Source organism: Microplitis demolitor, chromosome 6 (genome assembly GCF_026212275.2).
Source record: "Microplitis demolitor isolate Queensland-Clemson2020A chromosome 6, iyMicDemo2.1a, whole genome shotgun sequence".
Classification (NCBI taxonomy): domain Eukaryota; kingdom Metazoa; phylum Arthropoda; class Insecta; order Hymenoptera; family Braconidae; genus Microplitis; species Microplitis demolitor.
The window spans coordinates 7873196-7892907 of record NC_068550.1 but is presented as its reverse complement, the minus strand read 5'-3'; the positions used below and the strand labels follow the sequence as shown (position 1 = coordinate 7892907).

The following is a 19712-nucleotide window of genomic DNA, read 5'->3' as shown; positions in this document are numbered from 1 at the left end:
CGCATGCCCATGTACTCCATCAGTCTATACACGAGTCTTCACTAGCAACTTGTCATTTTCGTCTATTCTACGAATTAATGGATAGCGCTTAATTTACATTATTTTCAATCCATCAATTTATTCATTTCGCTCAAAACAATTATAACCTTAAACTCGATATCATTCAGCTCTCCTCCATTTTATTCAGTGATCCATAATTTGAATAATAAAAAAATAATTTATTTCCTGCTATCGTCAATCTATTATGTTATTTCTACCCGATGATTCATAAAAAGCCTTTATTTAATTTATTTTTTTTATATTTTCTCATTCGTAATGAGAGAGGCGCAAAAAAAAAGCAAATAAAAAAATGGTTCCTCGCTTCCTCTGGCTAAAGAACGGACTATACATCCTCCAGTTTGCGAAACTGGAACGGGGACTGGCTAATGTAACAAAGGAAAACCATCGGGGGTGGCGAGCGACGAAACGTAATTACGAGGCTCCTCATCCCTCTTTCGTTATATCTACTCGCGCGCGCGTATACCTACAACTCGTGACCATCCAGTACAGCAGCTACGGTAATAGACAGAGAAAGCTAACAAAAAAAAAAAAAAAAAAAAAAAAGTAAAAAAAAGAGCAGTACTCTCTGTGCTGTTCGTGTTCCGGACTACCCCAAGCGTGTTTTGAGCTCTTTCCGGGACGTTTTATGACAGAGTTACCGCCCTACGGGTAAAGCATAGTCGACTAGTGTCGTTACTGCAGCGTACTATAAAAAATTATTACATTGGACGAAATAAAAAAAAAAAATGGTACCTTGAAGTCCTTGATATATAAATAACATAAAAAAAAAGTTGTATATTAAACCACAAAAAAAAAATTATCAAATGATCAATAGAGTGACTTTTCTCCTTTGGCTCTAAAGTTTGTCGGAATTGCAACTCTCGCTTTTGGGATTTAACTCGTAAAGCAATGGGGAACACTCGTGAGAGAACACAGGACGATTTCCTGCACCTGTGACCATACCACAGTCGAGCGATAACTTATCCCTCTTTTCCCATTCCATCGAACCAGACTTACACCCAAGGTTGGACCGCTAGATTTTCCTACTTGGCAATTGCCAGTTAATACTCTCCTTTATTGCACCCAATTTTAAGTCCCTAGACTTACAATTTTAAAAGGCAAGACCTATTTTTATTACTTCCCAAATAATAAAAAAAAAAAGTATTTATATATATGTATATATATATACATATCAGTTGAAGAATATTACGATAATAAACAATAGTCATGGAAGGATAAATTTTATCATCTGTCTCAAGTAATCTAGTTAGTTGATGTCTAGGCGCAAAGTTCTCGATCCAATGGGAAATCCACCTGGAGATATTCTCCAGTAAAATGGATAGCGAGAACAAGAAACTCACTCCCTACATCTATATAGCAACCTTCCATCGACTTATTTCCCATCTCAGTTGCCAGCTCACTGACGTCCAAAGTTATTTGTTCACCTCTAAAAGTAGTAGTGAGCATATACATGTATATATATATATATATATATATATAATCCAGCGATAGAGTTACGGCCTTTTACCACCTGCCAACCGGACTGCCGGTACTCGCAGTGTTATTATTCCCGTCTCGGTGGAATTGTCAACTGCAAAATTACCACTTCGCTTTAGTTATCCAAATTAGACTGGAGATATGCTAGTGTTGCTGGTGAGAATGCGATCTAACCAGCTCCGACAGGTGCCTTAACCACGACTTAACCTCCAGAGAATACACTCAACTTTGTCATTATGATGGTCCACTTGTATTTCACTCCCCTTAGATATTTATCCCTTCATACGCTTCTCCCTCTCTATATATATAAAGATATAACCTTAAGCTCCTTTATTTCCTGTATGCAATAGACATACATCTGGTATTTCTTAATTAACATTTCCCTGTTAAATTTATGTACCTTTAATTCACATGCGCAACTAATAGTCTTATTAAATAATTCAAAAGTGGTTTTACTGTCTGTTGTTTACAAGAAATTTCAAAATTTCAGGATTGGTAGAAATTAATGTCGATCTGTAGTTAGCAGTTTCCTTACGAATCAAGATGCTGCCATTCCGTACAAGTCGCACAATGCCTTGACGTGTACTGGAATAAAGGCAAAGCGAGAGTGGGTGTAGGTGAGGGTGAGAGTGAGGGTGAGGGTTAGTGTAAGAATGAAGGTGAGGATGAGGGTGAATGAAGGCTGGGTAGAATTATGGAGTGAGCTTGCTGAGGAAAAGCAAGGCTTTGGAACTCTATAGTTGAGAAGTACCTTACACTAAAGGACGACGGAATTCCGCGTTCTACATTGCCATATTATTATCCCTCGTTCCTTGAGTTTACTGTGCTTCGAGTTTCTACGAGGGGTAATTTCTTGGAATGCTGAGTTGAGACCGATGTTGAGTAAGAATGATCATAGACGGTGAATGAGAAAGATAGATTAACAAAACGAGGTTGAGAGCAATAAGACCGAGGAAAAAGGAAAATTAAATGGAAATAGAGAACGTACTTAAGTTCTCTTTGACAAGACGAAGCCTTGAAGCGGCTATGAATACTACTCAAGTGTCTCTTATTAGAAGTACACATATTTTATACATCTTATTTTGTTAATTAAATATATTTATATAATACATGCTCAAAATAAATGCCTGATCGGCCTCATAAACTTTTTCATTAAACGCTGATCATTTCTGATTGGTCAGATGCAGTGTTTGAATTTTCTTAAAGCACTAATGCAGCCCTTCTACCTTAAAATTTGGAAAAAATGGGCGTGATATATCCCTACTCTATGATCCAAGTTATCGAAATGTTCAAGATATGTTACCAGAGTGAATTCATTTTTACTCAAAGTTAAACCACTAGCAAAGAAAATTCTCTTAATTGCACATGGAATTTAAATTTAACAGCGAACGACTGTAGAGTAGATCATCATCATGCGTCACCTTAAGTTTAGAACCTTTTTTTTTAAATGACATAAAATATGTATAAGACTTCTTATTAAGTTAGTGTTCATGTTTGCTAATTAATAAAACAATAAATTATAGATATAATTTTAATTTCGATTAAATGAAGAAATATTTAATTCAATTGTTGATGATTAATTAAATAAGCAGCTCATTATTTTTTTTTTTATAATTGAATGAATAAATTGAAGAATATAAACTTCAGATTGATTTTCATAAAAATAAATTATCAGAATTATCGCGACTGCATGACCTCGACTTTAGGAATTTAACGGCGTTTTAATTTTGAGCATCATTGTATAAAATATCGTTGACGATTGGTGGCATCGAATATTATACTATATATTATTTTTATATTAAACTTACCTGGTATTTTATTTCAGCAACAAACGCAGCAATCAGCCCAAGTATCCCATAGTCAACAATCCCAGCAAGCAAATTCACCAGGAAATTCTGGAAATGCAGGTAAAGCTAGTCCATCACCAGCAAATTCTTCATCACCTGGAAGTACACCTAGCAACAAACCACAAACGGAATCAAAACTCGTCGAATGTAGCCTCTGTCGACGTCAATTTAAAAATATTCCAGCCCTCAACGGTCACATGAGGCTGCACGGTGGTTACTTTAAAAAGGTAAACATAATTTATATTTTATTAAATAAATATTTGGTTATGAGAGGGCAGTTAATTAAAATAATTAAATGCTGCAATTTAAATTCTTAAATATTGTATTTATAATAATAAACAGGGTGGACACAAACCGGGAATGCTGGGAAATATCATGGAAATGTCAGGAAATTTCGAAAAGTATCCGGGAATTAAATTGCGACAGTTCAAAATTAAAATTTTTTCAATTATACACTAGTGATAAAAATTGAGGAATATTCAAAAAGTTTTGAATTTTTGAATGATTTTCAACAAGTTGTAACTCGAAGTATAATAGTTGTAGGACAAAAAGAAAAAAAAGCAAATTGTAGCTTCAAGTGTCTAGTTTTTTTTATCTGGTCTTGAAAATTTTTTATTATGTGCGGTTCTAGAGTAATCCTAAGAAAACTATCGAAAAAAAAATTTACCAAATTTTTGCTCATCTTACAAACGGTCTTCGAGCTTCAATAACTCTTTTCGATAAATATGATTGATTTTTTATTGCTCTGGAACTGTGCATGATAAAAAATTTTTAAGACCAGATGAGAAAACTAGACACTTGGACCTACAGTTTGCCTCTCTGTTTTTGCTGTTCGACCATTTTTCTTCGAGTTACAAACTGTTGAAAATTGCTAAAAAATTTGAAATTTTTTTAGTGTTCCTTAATTTTTGTAACCAGTGTATTTTGAATTTATTTGAATCATGAAATTTCTTATTAAATATTTCAACTTACACATTTTTAATATCGAATAATCAAAAGTAGGCAATATTAATTTATTTTATTGCCATCTTTTATGGTTTCTCACATGATTTAATTATCAAATTTAATTATTGAAAATGAGAATATAATAAAAACTTTGAATATCTAAATGATAAGAGTAAAATTTCAAAATCAGGGAAAAATATGGAAAACTCTACTGGAAAGCCGGGAAATATCAGGGAATTTCGAAATCATTTCTTTGTGACTACCCTGATAAAGTATCGTGTATATAAATATATGTATATAGTATAAAAGAAGTAATTTTTCATGAAATAATAAATAAAAAATAATGTGTAAGTAAAGCAAGTAAAACCTCTTGGCAAGCGGATAGGAGTGAAGCGAAACGGAAAGGAGTAAAAATCACAGTCTTGTTGAACATCGTCGAGCAGAGTGATAATAAGATTGAAGAGCCAAGCGAATATCTACTTGAAACGTTTTTTAACAAGACGTTGCGTTGGTAAAAAATATGTCACAAGAATGCACGAGTTACAACGGAAGTGATACTTTTAACTTCATATATATATATATATATAATAAATAATAAAAAAGTTGATGATTAAAAATGTCGACAGTCTGCTACGAAATAGAGAAAAAAAGTAAAAAAAGTTATAGCTTTTATTAAATCTAGTACAGTAGGAGGACATTTCAAGATTGTACTTAGTTGAAATAGGCTTGGGAATACGGGGAAAGATAAAAGTTGTAGAGATAGAGATAGGAATTGAAAGAGGGAATAAATTGGGGCAGAGGTTTGGAGGTTCCAAAGAAAATGACAGTACTAAGAGCACTACCGGGTTCGGAAGATAGAAAGATAAGGCGATGATCGAATCGAAATGAACCCATTAACAAGTTCTTTCGTTCTCGCTCGGCAGAAACACTGAAGAGCCCAGATATACTGAGTGAGAAAGAGGAGGATAAAAGAGATGAGGAAGGGGTGAAAAGGCTCTGAACAAACATTGTCTCAAGCTTTTCCCATTATGCAGATTGAATCTGACTGGTTACGTGAAGCTTTTCTCTACTTGCGTACACACTATTTTTACTACCAACCATTTCAGTAATTTACTTTTTTTTATTTTTATAGCTTATCCATTTATCTATTTGCGATTAATAAAACATGATTGATTATAATGTTCAGGCGGTCAGTAATTTTTTTATTGGATATAAATTTTACTACGCGGATACTCTAATATATTGCTGACTAGGTGTAATATAGTTTGATGATGATGCTGAATAGGAGTTGGTTGGTTGGATACTGAAGCATTCAAATAGTAGTTCGAATTGACGAGTGAGCCACCGGGATTCTCAATCAATGTGTATTAGTGTCCCTCGTTCAATATTCATGGAGCCGCGGATGTGCAACGTCAAAGACAGAGTTCAATTTCGTACGTGATGTATCCAAGTCGGACGTAGGGCACAGGACGTAGGACATAAACCAACTATCGATCGACTTACAGATATAGTTACCAAGTTATTAGCTTGGTATTGACCGAATTTTATTAATTACGAGAGCTTATTCAGGCTAAGGGTTGCTAGGGTATAAATATAATAACAGCATTAAGTTATTCGTCAGAGCCCATAGCTTTTGGGATTCTTGGTGACTCTTGAACAAGTCAAACTATCTCTAATCATGGGTCTCAAGTCTTAAACTAACGATAGATAGAAGCTGGTTTATTGGATGAGAGTCTCGTATCGGAAAGGAGGTCCAAAATTCCATATCACAAATCTCGAGATAATCAAATGCCTCGATTAGCTTCTCTTAGTGATTAGTTTAACTAAAGCGTAACTCAATCTTTGTCCGAGGTATTAATTTAAGGGTAAAGCCTATAATCTCTGATGAGTTGTCACTGTAAGGATCAATGCGAGTGATAAACTGATAAGTATCAACAAATTAATAATTACAAAGTTAATTTATTATTAAATTTACAATAATTTTCGATAAAAGCGCTGAAAATAACAATTAAAGATATTCTCAGACAGTGCTCCGTACTTCTTAAAAATATTAAATGACTTTCAATTGTCATGACCGTATCAAAATTTTATTAATTAATTTAAAAAAAAAATTAAAGCATTAATTGAAAAAAAGACAACGTATTAGTAATTTCGCCGAGATATGGAATTTTTAAAAAATTACTTACAGTTATTAATTAGGAGTTAAACAACATTTTTTGAATAAATTTCAGCTTAAGAAATTTAAAAATTCGAATTATAAAATTGACATGAAGATTTTACTGAAATGTATTCAACAAATTTTGTTAAACTCCTAATCGATAACAAAAGTAAGTAATTTTTTTTTAAATCTACATCTTGGCAAAATTGCTACGACGTTGTCCTTTTTTCAATTCGTGCTTTAATTTTTTTTTAAACAATTGATAAAATTTTTATAAGCTTCTGACAATTGAAAGTCATTGAAAATTTTTTAAAAATGGGGGCACTGTCTAAGAATGGCCTTAAACAAAAAAAAACATATATTGTGTGATGTTATCTCTAAAATAAGCTAATCAATGAACTTTAAAAGATCACTCGGGAACTTATTAATTTTTTTCTTACAAAGAATATAAGAACAAAAAATGTTTATATTGTATAATGGTATCTTTTAAAGAAGGAAATCTACAAACGCTCTAAGTTCGGAAGGCTTGATTTCGAGAGATTTGCACTTCGATAGGGTTTCAACAAATTTTTTTTTAAAAGCAATAGAGTTTTTAGAAATTTTTATATTATTCTCATGTAAAGAACACTGTAGGAAACAAAGAACGTTTTTATTGTATGAAGTTATGTCGGAGAGAAAAAAATCTACACGCGCTCAAAAACCTGAAAGTCTAATTTTGATAGATTTTTAATTTCGACAGGTTTTCGAGGAATTTTTAGAAAAATAACATAGTTTTTTAGAGATTTATATATTTTTGCCTGTGTTCAAGTGACATTTTTTAGCAAAATAAATTTCTTTGTATTTTTTATAATTATTTTTGCATTTTATAGCCTCATTATTTTTCTCTTTACAATAATTAATGCTGTTACACTATGTTTAGGATGGGGAAAATAAGAAAAATGAAAAAAAAGAAACTCCAGGACCTCCACTTCAAACGGCTTCCGTCAATGTCCGTGCGCTCATCGAGGAAAAAATAATTCAGAAGAGAAGTACAGGTAAATTTTAAATTCACCATAAAACCATTTGTGGATTTTTTCCCGACTCCGTTTTACGTTAAATCGCAGAGTCCTAGTGTAAAGAAAACCTGCGTCAGAATTGAGTTTTAACCATGGAGATTTCCACCGTACAATCTAGCTGTAAAACAAACAAAAAACCAGCCAAACATTCTCTTCCCTTTCACTGTTGACGTTTGAATATCTCCGTTAATTTCACAATCTCCATATCCATCCGAGAAATCGAATGTGGTTCTTCAGCCCCTATATAAATTAATTTATCTACCCACAATCGATAATTGCCAATTTGTAAAAATCCTTAACGATCACTCACGCTCACCCTAACCGCTAACTTTCATCAATACTTTGCCCAACCAATTCCTGGAAAAAAAATTTATCTCTATAATCTATTAGTGATCAGCTTTTAATTTCTTAAATGACCAGCTAGTTACAAGTACAGAATAAAATACATAGGGGAGAGTGAGGCAGAATGAGACACAACTTTTTAACAAAAAACAAAATGTTTTTTTGTAAATGTTTATTGACAGTCTAGAAAGAATATGGGTCGAGTTGGTTTCTCATACTAGCATGACCATTTTGAAATTTTAACAAAAAAATTTTTTCATGTTTGTTATCTAAATTTCTTTTTACACTGTAAAAAAATCGCGGAGTAAACGCGAAGCGGATGACTGTATTTATTTAATCCTCTTGGAGTAAAATTCACTCTGAAGAGGAGTATTTTAATGTTGAAAGTCTACATCGAAGTGAATGCGGATTTAAACAAAATCCAGTTCACTAAAATCACTCCGCCGGAATAACAAACTCCCCATTTATTTCGTATGCAGAGTTATTTTTTGTTAAACTCCGGAACTCCAAGTGATGGAATAAATTTGGATTTAATTAAAATTCATAATCATGTTAAATTTACTTCCGATTTCTTACTGTGTAATACAAATCGACAAAAGAGATGAGATGAAATGAAGTTTTAACAAAAATTATTTGTCATTCAATTTTTTCGTAAATTTTTTAAATAAATATTCTACATAACTATTAGATATGACTTGAAAATTTACATTTAATTTATTTTACAAAAGAACAAAAAATATTTTTCGTAAAAATTCTAAAATGGTCACACTACTGAAGATGACCAAATTGCCCCTTGCTTTTTCTAGAGACTAGCGATAAACATTCAGAAAAAAAAATTCTGTTAAATAATGATGTCTAATTATTCCCCTCTCTCCCTTAATATTTATCATAGCCTCAGAAGATTATTTAAATATATACTTTCACTCTAATATATAATTTCTATTAAAATTTAAACTTATTCAACAAAAAACTACATTAAATTTCTGTCGATCATTAGCAGAATAAAGAAAAGTCTACGTAACTTCCACTTATTAACGAACCAACATTCACATCCTTATATATATATATATATATATATTTTTTTTTTTTTCATCCCTTTTTCTTATCATTTATTTCTTCTGTATTATTAACGTAGCGAAAACAAAGCCTGCCAACGATTCATAATAAAGACGAAGCTCATAAAATTCAGTATTCGATAAAAAAGATAAAAAAAATGGCTAAAAAAGGTCTTTTGTTTGAATTCATCGACTTGTTCCATCTCATTGCTCGTTTACCATTTAGTCGTTCATGTTCACTCTACCGATCGATTCTGAGTTATCTTAATGATTGATAAAACTATATAGTAATAGCAAAAGAAACAATTATAAATAATAATAATAATGTGCAGTTACAGCCAGATATAGAAATTAATTGCCGGTACGAACTAATTGGGGATGAAATGTTTTTTTTTCTCTTTTTAGCAACTGAAGCCAATGCAGGGCTATCACGAACGAATTCAGTGTTCAGTAGTTCTGTAGATGTATCGAATCACATGATTGGTAAAACAAATTTTGCCGTTCCCGCTCCACCGCCTTTGGTGACTGGTGAGAAAATAAGGCGACTTTCTGATAGTGAACATTTTCGTCAACCGAACATTACTGTTGGGCATACGACTGTTCAGAAACAACTTCAGGAAGCCCAGACTCAAGCACAAGCTCAAGCGCTTGCTGACATGATTCTTAAGGTAAATTTTTATTCATTTTTTTTTAAATTTATTGTTGGAGTGATGAATGATAATGATAATGATGATGACGATAATTATTTAGAGTACAACTAAGATGACAGTAAAAAGAGCAACTTCTGATCCCGGTCAACGGGTTCAACTTACTTATCAATCTAGTTTACAAACGATAGCCAATCAGCAGTCGCAACAGTCGAGTCAAGCTCAAACACAACCGCAGCCCCAGCCGGGAGTTACTGAAGGCTTTACAATAACTAATTATTCTGAAGACGGAGGTTATTTTAGTCCGAGTTTGCAAGATGAAGTCTTTCAACAAGTAACCGCTGTTCCGGACTCGGTGCTTTTGCAAGCAAGTCAGTTGGATTCTATCCAGGTAAAAATAACTAATAAATTGTCTTGACAGTTTAAGATGAATAAATAATTATGTTCTGTTATTATTTATGTTTAGTTTCAAACAGCGAGTCTTCTTCAAGAACAATCATCTGATCAGCTACAGGACATAACATTAGAAGATCGTTTTACAAGCCAGCATACAGTTAATCCCGATCTTCAAGCCCTAGTGAACTCACCACTTCCGGATTCACTTGCGGAATTTAGCACCTACGGGGCTCAGTACACTGAGAGCCCTCATACTTTGCCAACTCAGTCACCTTTGCCCTCGCCGCTCACTCGACACGACAGTCCAAGTTTTACTTATCCCACTCCACCGTCAAGTCAAGAGGGACTTTTGTCTGGAACTCTACCACTTCTCAGTCCTGAAGATGACCCGGAAGCAGTAAGACCAGTGTCATCTCCTCTTTCAGCAGCATTTTATACAACAACTTTGTCATCAGCGGCCGCTGTTGAAGAAGCACTTAATGCAGTACTTCCTGAAGAAAATGAAACGGATACAGGTGGCGCCAGTGGCGGTAGCGACCTTTATAGTTCTAGTTCACCGAATCCAAATTCACCCCTACCAAGTCCATTGTCAGCAACTCCAGCACCGTCACCACTGTCTTCACTACCTCCTTCTTCAGTATCATCACCTGGACCTGTAACCTTTTCTTCATCAGGTTTTCCGGTCTCTCCCCATGCTCTCCAAAATCAAATGATGCCAAACTCTGAGGATCCACTTCTGTCATCAAGTCCGAAAGATTTTGGTGCGACTCGTAGAAAACAATTTGAATTTCAATCTTATAAATTGATAACAAATCAAAATCTCGTTGACTTTGGACTTGGCAACGGAAGTCTTGCTGGTATTGTTGTTGATAATAATGGCGAGTATAAATTAATTCAAACTGCTGGTCTTCAGAAGACAAATGTCCTTGTTCAAGCCAGCGCTACGGCACTCAGCCCAGCTGCACTGACACTTAGAAAAGAAATACGTTTAACAACGCCCAAGATTGAACCAGGAATAAATGTGTCAACCGGAACGACCACAACAACAGCATCAGCCCAACAACAGTACCATCAATCTAACAACCACGTCCACCACCACCACCATCATCATCATCACCATCAGCAGCAGCAGCAACAGCAGCAGGCCATCAACCCAGCAAAGTTTTTAATACAAGCAACCAGTATTAATCACCCATCAAACAAGAACACGATAAAACTACACAAAGTTGGTATTGCTGGTTCCCCAGTAGCTGCACCGGCAGTTAATTCTCTGCCGATTCCAATTGAACAGATAAAGGAGGAGTTTTTGGACGATGATATATTTCTTAGTCCTGGCAACGTTCCAGCAAACAGTCCGTTGAGGCAAAGCAGAAAAAGACCGAGAATAGATAGCTCATGTTATCCACAAAATTCATACCCGTCTCGATTGAGACGTGCCTGCGATCGGCACTGGGATAGCAGTTACACTCCCCCGCCGATACTTAACCCCTCGCGTCTTGGTCCAGGTTTGTACGCGAGGCTACATCAATACGAGAGAGATTCTGAGCTTAGTTCCGATGAATCTCAGAGTAATGACTGTCCTCCGCCGAGGATAAACATCGGGACGAGATACCAGGCCGCGATACCGGCAATCAGTTGTGAGGAGAGAGGTCGTGGTGGTCGAGAAACTGATCATCTTCTGTGGGATCCTGGCATAATTAATGGCCTGACGGACAATGAATGTACGTAACATTTTTAATTATTTTAAAATTATATGCACAGAAAAAAAATTAACTTGGTTCAAATAAATTATTTTCTTCAAAATATCATTCTTGCTTCAAAACATTTGAACTTTTTAATGAAAAAAAAGTTCATTCTTAAATAAATAAATTATGACTTTTTAATGAAGAATAAAAATTTTTCTTTCAAAAATTTTACTCTTCGAAGAAGCATTTTTCGTTTTCAAACAAGATGCATACTTATTTCTGCCAATAAATTTTTTCTATTGGTTTAAGACCGATAATATTAACTCAGGATGATATTGACTTAGTTTGAGTATGGCGATTTTTTTGAATCAAGATGTTATTGATCCAAAAATATACAAATATATTTTTTAAAATTATTAATGTTTATTACTACAATAGTTACTCATACTAATTTTTGATTTGGAAGTTTAATGCATATTTTTTTGTAAAATTTTATTTGTAAAAAAATGTATTTATACTAAATATTTGAATAATATTCTTTTAATGACCATATTTTCAATAATAGAAAATTTAAGGTTACCCAGTAAATAAACATTGACAAATAAATACATTTCCTGTGAAAATTTTCAAAGTTTGAACACAGTAATTATTAACTATTTTGGGAATCATGTTAAAAATAATTATCAACCGCGAGATTTATGTTTTGATGTTCAATTTGTGAACCTACAATTCAAAACTAACTACAACTGACCAAGAAAAAGAGTAAATGTCAAAAACAAATACACTGTGCTCATGAACATGCCGCCTGACGGCGAAATTTTTACTTCACCCAAGTAAATCTGTTACTTGGTTTGAGAGTTAGATTTATTGTGTGAAAAAAACGTACTTTTGAACGAAGCATAAACAAATCTGGATTTTAAAATCCTGAAACTTCTTGAGCCAAGAAAAAAATTCTTTAAGCAAAAAAACGGCATTCTTCAAATTAGTATTCTCGCTCCACGAATATCTTACTAGAATCAAGTTAACTTTTTTTCTGTGAAAGAAATCTACCATGATGACAAAAACAATCGTTAGATTCCTATAAAATCTACTTAATAATTGATTATCAAAATTTTAAATATTTATTTTTTTTAAATTACAGTGGAAATGTATCTGCAGTTTGCTTGTTGTGCTAGTGTACCTGGTGGTGGTAGAAACAAAGAATACGCACTCCATCTTTTGCACATGTGTAAAGGAAATATTCATGTAAGTATTTCGTTGTTGATTAATTAAAATATCCCTTGAAAGCCTTTACTGTATTTTTATTTATAAAAATAATTATAATGTTAAGGAGGCGATGATAAAACTTATGAGACCAACACCGCCATTGCCAGCCCAACATCCTCTACTGAGCTACGAGTGCCGTGAATCTGACCGGTGGACGTCCCAGGAAATGGAAGCATTCTATCAAGGATTGCTCGAGTACCACAAAGACTTTTCCGGCATTGCACGTGATATATGTACAAAGTCAGCCAAGCAGTGCACACAATTTTACTACCTTTGGAAAAAATTATGTCCGGATGAGTATAGAAGAGTACGGGCACGACACGGCAGACCAAAGATTAAAATCGAAACTAAGATATGTAAAGACACTAAAGACACCAAAGAGCTCAGGGATGCTATCGCCTCTGTCCATTCAATGGACTTTAGTGAAGAAAAATCTATACTTCATCGGACACTCGTTAGTACTTAAATTTAATTACTTTTTTTTTTTTTAACTTGACCACTACTTTCTCAAATTATTCATAAATTTATTTTTAACATACAAACAAAAATTATTTCTCTCAAGCCCCAGGGAATCAACCCACATTTCACTTCTTTTTTACGGGAATTTTTATTTTAAACAAATATATCTTTATGTTGTATATTTATGAATATGTTTGAGGTTAAATAAAAAAAATATATTATTTTTATGACAGCATAAAAATACTCAGTTTAAACTTTAAACGCTTGCCAAACAGTTGTTTTTTTTCGATCTGTAGATACGATTATCTCTAAAGTCAATAAACCACAAGTTTTTTCTTTTGAATAGAACGAAGTTATTAAACACACGTGACGCCATTATGACCGAAGAAATGTTTTCGAAAGAAAATGGCAGACAGCAATAATATGTTTTATGATTTGTAATATAAATTCAGTTCGCTAAAGCCTATAATAAATAGTCATAATTAAAATATCACATTATAAGTATGAAAATATAATTATTGATTCGCCCTTACGACACCCGGAACCTATAAGGGCGTTTTAGAAAAAATTTTCTGCTGATGTACTTTTTATCGAGAAGTATAAGAACAATAGAATTCAAATTTATCATTTTTTTTGTGCTCTTGTAATTTCCAAAATAAGGGCCACGAACCATAAGGACAGATAATAATTTTTCATACCTCTAAAGAAAAGAATACATCAATTATGAGATAATAAATTTTGGGTAAGCCTTAATAGTTCCTGGTGCCTATCTAGGGAACCATAAGGGCGCGTAAAAAAATTAAAAATAAATCAAACTTATAATATTTCATATTTATACTTTCAAATAAAAAATGCATGAATCAGAAACAAAAATTTCTTCCTCGTCCTTATACCTTTTCAATGGTACTTTAGTTAGGGTACGTCTTTATGACATCCTAATAGGCCATCAACTTATAATTAGGCGACATGAGCTTTAATTTATAGCCAAAACTTCAAATTATTAAATTGAATCTAAAAAGTCATCGTAAAAAATAGTAGGATATTAATAATCGTTCAACAACTTTGAAGGATTAATTTTAAAGCGCGCTGCCAGAGGGAGAGATTTTGAATTATAATAGATAAATAATAAGAATAATATATTTTTTTAGTTGCAGACAAACGAAAGAGAATCATCCGCTACTTTAACAACCAGCGAAGGGCAACTGAGGCTATTCGCTGCCTATGACTGTTCTGATGTAAGTTTAATATTAAAAAAATTTTTTTTAAATCCCATAAATAACAAAAGTCAACCCTTTAAATTTGCTAATTTTGTTTGTTGTTTATATTTTATTTTAAATATATAAAGACCTATAATAACAACACAATTACTATTATTATTATTATTATAATTATGTACATGTGAACGTTTAAATGTCGCATGTCGTTACGCTGTGTCTCTTCCTTACGCTTAAAATTACCCGCCAATAAATTTAAAATTATTTATTATTATTATTTATTATTATTATTATTACATAACTACTAAATTCTTGTACATTTCCCATTGTTAGTTTTGTGTTTGTGTTGTTTATTTTGGCTTTGTGTTTTCTTTGTGTTGTCAGAGCTTTAGCGGAAGTGTAACAGTAACGATGGCCGGAAGCACCCATACCGGCATATCCGGCAATACCGGGCACGCCACAGTCAACACCAACTCACAAACTCACATTAGTTCTGAGCAACAACTACCCGTGTCCACCCCACTTCATTACCCCTGCAAGATTTGCGGGAAGTAAGTCTTATAATTTCTAATTATAAATTCTACATTCCCACAATATCGCAGATAACGTCCGTCTGTAATATTATTTTTTATTTAATAGACTTAAGGTAACAGACCCAATACCCAACTCAAATTAAAATCTATTAGATTTATATTATTGTCATAGAGCAGCGAGTATTGTCAACGTAATGCGCATAAGCGGCTTATAAACTTCAAAAGTTTTAATTTTTTTTAGTTAAATTTTAGTCTGATCAGCTATAAACTAATTAATCATTTTTTTTGTTGATTTACCTAAGAAATTAAAGTCGATAAAATGACTATTATAGTTTTTACTATTTACAATTATCTGATCTTGTAAATTATAGTGATTGGAATCTTCTTATCGTTTCATGAGTTTTGTTAAGAAAGTCGTCTGTATATTGTTCTAGTAACACTTTGTATGACTGCCGTCGAGTTTCGCGTGCGATACTAATGCTGACATTGCTGAACTTTATTCTAACCTAATTTTGAAATAGCTAGACAAGTATCGTGACAGTCTGAAAATTGTACAGTACCGGTTTCAATAATTTTTTTCCACCATACCTGTACTGAAAGTTTAAATTTCTGCCCTGTTTCGAGGGACTCCTGGTGGATCCGAACTACGGTAATTACTGTAATTTACGGTATTAGAAAATTACGGTAAATTGCAGTATTATATATTTAACTGTAAAATATGGTATTTTACAGTAAACGTTCAACATTTTACCGTAATTTTGTTGTAATTTGCCGCAAAATTCCGACAAATTTGCGGTATTTTATCATAAAGTGAATTATTGCACTTTGAAACTGTAGAAAAATAAAAAAGTATACGGTGCTTATGGTAAAATGCCGCGTGTGACGGTAAATTGCCGTATTTTACCGTAATTCGCCATGAAATACCGTATGTTTCTGTAAGTGCCCGTAAATAACCGTAAAAGGTCCTAATTTGCCGTAAAATGCGGCAAATTTTCTGTAGAAATGCAGTATACTTCAGTAAATTACGTTAACTTGGATCCGCCAGGAATGAAGTCTTTCTTTTCTTTTATTAGAAAACAAATGATAAAAATTAGCGCATGCGCCATTTTTACTACAAGCAGAGGCAAAAATTTAAACTTTCAGGTGCAGGTCTGGTGAAAAATCATACATACACTACAGAGGAAAGTAGAAAATTCCAATTCGCGTGTTTGTTACCCTCACCTTCGGTTTAGGTAGGAAATTATACACGCGGGTTGGAATGTCCTACTTCCTGCGTCAATGTATAATATACTATTTTATTTAGGGTAAGTCTGACTATAAAAAAAAGTTTTTTATCAAAATTAATAAAAAATTAGCATCGGAAATTCGGTACTTTTTTAAAATATGTATAACATATTTTCAGTGAAATTTATCAAATTATTGAGGGTTATCTATCGATTGGTCGAGTTAGCCTATAGAATTTATTTGTTGGATGTGTTGAACTAGTATTCGATCTGGTTAATCTACATAACATACCGTTTGTTGTAACCATAACACATTTTAGAAATTTTTGCTGAAATTTATTTTTAAATATAATACGTTGCTATTACAGTCGAAGTAAACTAAAATAAAAACAGAACCCGGGAAAAGTAATTTTGTAAAATTAAATTTCACCAAATTTATGAAATTTTGTAAAATTGTGATAGTTCTCACTTTGCTTGCAATATTAAAAATTTTATGAACTTTTATGTAAATCTGAGATTTCATTTAATTTAATAAAATTCCATAAAATATTTTATAAATTTTTACGAAAATTTTTTTACAAGATTCCATCACAAAAAAAAAATCTTGTATTCTATTTACTAATTTTTCCAAACTTATCTCACATCACAAAAAAGTGATCGGATATTGGGTCTCTTACCTTACTCACGTTCCACGTCACGCATGAAAATAATTCGATTGCGATACACGGAACGAGTGACATTAATTTTCCAAAGCTGTAGTTTTATTAACGATAGATATAAATAAATTTTATTATTATTTGTTATAAATGTTAATGAAATTGGAGTTAAATCTGATAGACAAAAAAATCCCGTTAAATTTATTTGCGTAGTTGTTAAAGCTGGTAGGGCTACATAAAATAATTGAATAATAATTAGCTGCAACGATAATTTAAATAGTTTAATTAACGAAACCGCATCGATCTAGTCGAATGCATTAATTATTCAGGTTCATAATTTTTTAATTACTGTATGTATACTCGACTCTATTTATTATTTTTTATTTGCAATTATTTTTTTATTGTGTATTTCGCATTTAATATATATGTAGTATTAAGTTTTAGCTCGTCATTAATTATTTGATATATTTTTAAATGCAACAATTTCCAAAATTATTTGTGGAAAATTAAAATGCATGAATCAATTGTCAATTTGCATGAATCAATGTTTCTATAATCAAATTACTAAATATATATGACACCAACACTTATTTTTTTACTGTGTTCGAAATCTTTTTTATAAAAAAAAATAAAAAAAACGCTGTCGTTAATTGAAATTTAAAATTAAAATTTTTTCGGTTTTTTTAATTAAAGATTTATTTAGCATTAAATTAACTCGAGTTGCAAAATTGTGTCAAACATTTTTTTGGCAATTTGAATTTAAAGTTTTAACATAATACTCATTACTCGAAAAATTTTAATTACGTCAGTAAATTTTCCAATTAAAATAATAGAATTAAAGATTTAAATTTTCGTTCATAATAGAAATATAACGAAATGTTAAATTGGATAATGAACTTTTTTAATAATAGTAATCGTCTTTGATAATTTTAAATTATAAAGTTATATTTATATAAAACAATGAAGGTTTTAATTTTTAATTCAAAATATGCAGGATTTAAATTTAGATAATTTATTAAATCAAATTGAAATTTCGAACAAAATAAAAAAATTGCTGTACAATAATGAATATTATTGTAATGCATCAAAAAAATTAATTGAGTTAAAAGTGCTATAAGGACGTATAAATCATTACATGCCCTTATGCCACTCGGAATTCATAAGGGCATATAAATATTTTTTTCTCACATTGATGTAATTTTTATTTACAAACACACTAATGATAAAATACCAATTTTTAAATTTTTGAAGTACGCCCTGATGGTTCCCGAGATTAGGGCCAGTAATTATAAGGACATAAAATTTTTTTTTTATCTGATAATCGATACACTTTTAATTTAAGTATCAAAGTAAACGAAAAAAATTTTACGCCTTTATGGTTATCGGTACCTTTTCCAAGAAAATTAAAACAATAAGCGTTGAAATTTTTTTTATACGTCCTTATGTCTTTTAATGGTATCTTTTGCTAGGATACGCCCTTATGGCACCTGTGCTCTGAATTTGAATCAGTAAAATTCCTATTAAAGTCTTATTAATTCACATAAAAATACTGATTTAGCCAGTAATTCTAGCGGTCATTTAAATCTAGATTTATCAGTATATTTAAAAACCCATCAGAGCCAACAGTGAAAATTCACTGAATTAACTTAAATTTTACTGATTACCCAGAAAGGCGCTAAATAAATCAATAAAATTTTCACTGATTCAAATTAAATGAGTTCTGTCACATGCTTTAAATTTAATCATACATTCAAAAAAAAAAAATAGAAGTATTATATAATAACCCCTATAATTTATTATTAAATTCACAGAATTTTCAACAAAGTGAAAAGCAGAAGTGCTCACATGAAATCACATCGGCCAATACCCTTACTCGATTCAACGGAATCTAAAAAACCTCAAGCTCAACAACAAACGTCTAAACAATCTCGTACGCAACAAAATAATAATAATAATAATAATAATAATAATAATAATAATAATAATAATAATAATAATAATAATAATAATAATAATAATAATAATAATAATAATAATAATAATAATATTAATGATATTAATATTAATAATAATAATATTAATGATAATAATAATATTAATAATAACAACAATAATAATAACAACAACAATAATAATAATAATAATAATAATAATAATAATAATAATAACACAACTGAAATTCAAGAGTACCAAAAATTATCATCAAACAGTGACTTGAAAAATCCAAATGCAAATCATTTGTGGCACAATCCTACAAGATTAAGACCGCCATAGGATTTAAAAATGCACCAAGTTTTGGTTCCCTAACGAAGGTTACAATTATTTATAAATATATATAAATACAGAGACAATGGGTACGTTATCAGTTTGTGGTCATAAGACGAAAATAATATTAGAAAAAAAAAAAAGTCGCTGTTATCGTTCTTGTCATTGTTATTATTATGATTATAAAACAATTTCACTGAAGAATAAAATGAAGAGTGATGTAATGATAATATTAGACATTCCTCAACAAGATCAATCAATCAATCAAGAATAAATTGGCCTAACATCATACAATATTATCATCGATCTTCGAGTGCAACGTTGTTGCCTTCAACGGTCTAATAAAATAACAATAATAATAATAAAGAAAAAAAAAATTTATAAATTGAAAAAATGCTGCGATGTACAATGTGTTTGAAAACATGAGATA

At 31.7% G+C, this 19712-nt stretch overlaps 1 protein-coding gene across 1 annotated transcript in view; it reads left to right on the top strand.

Moving 5' to 3' along the window:
- Positions 1-19712, top strand: part of LOC103580569 (uncharacterized) — a 221879-nt gene extending 202167 nt beyond the window's left edge. Inside the window, exons 11-21 of the mRNA XM_008562374.2 lie at positions 3362-3610; positions 7406-7520; positions 9344-9606; positions 9689-9976; positions 10052-11702; positions 12808-12911; positions 12997-13386; positions 14540-14626; positions 14990-15156; positions 18829-18947; positions 19203-19712. Of these exons, the coding sequence (XP_008560596.2) occupies positions 3362-3610; positions 7406-7520; positions 9344-9606; positions 9689-9976; positions 10052-11702; positions 12808-12911; positions 12997-13386; positions 14540-14626; positions 14990-15156; positions 18829-18947; positions 19203-19291 (3522 nt within the window). The 3' untranslated portion in view covers positions 19292-19712. The remainder of the gene's footprint in view (positions 1-3361; positions 3611-7405; positions 7521-9343; positions 9607-9688; positions 9977-10051; positions 11703-12807; positions 12912-12996; positions 13387-14539; positions 14627-14989; positions 15157-18828; positions 18948-19202) is intronic.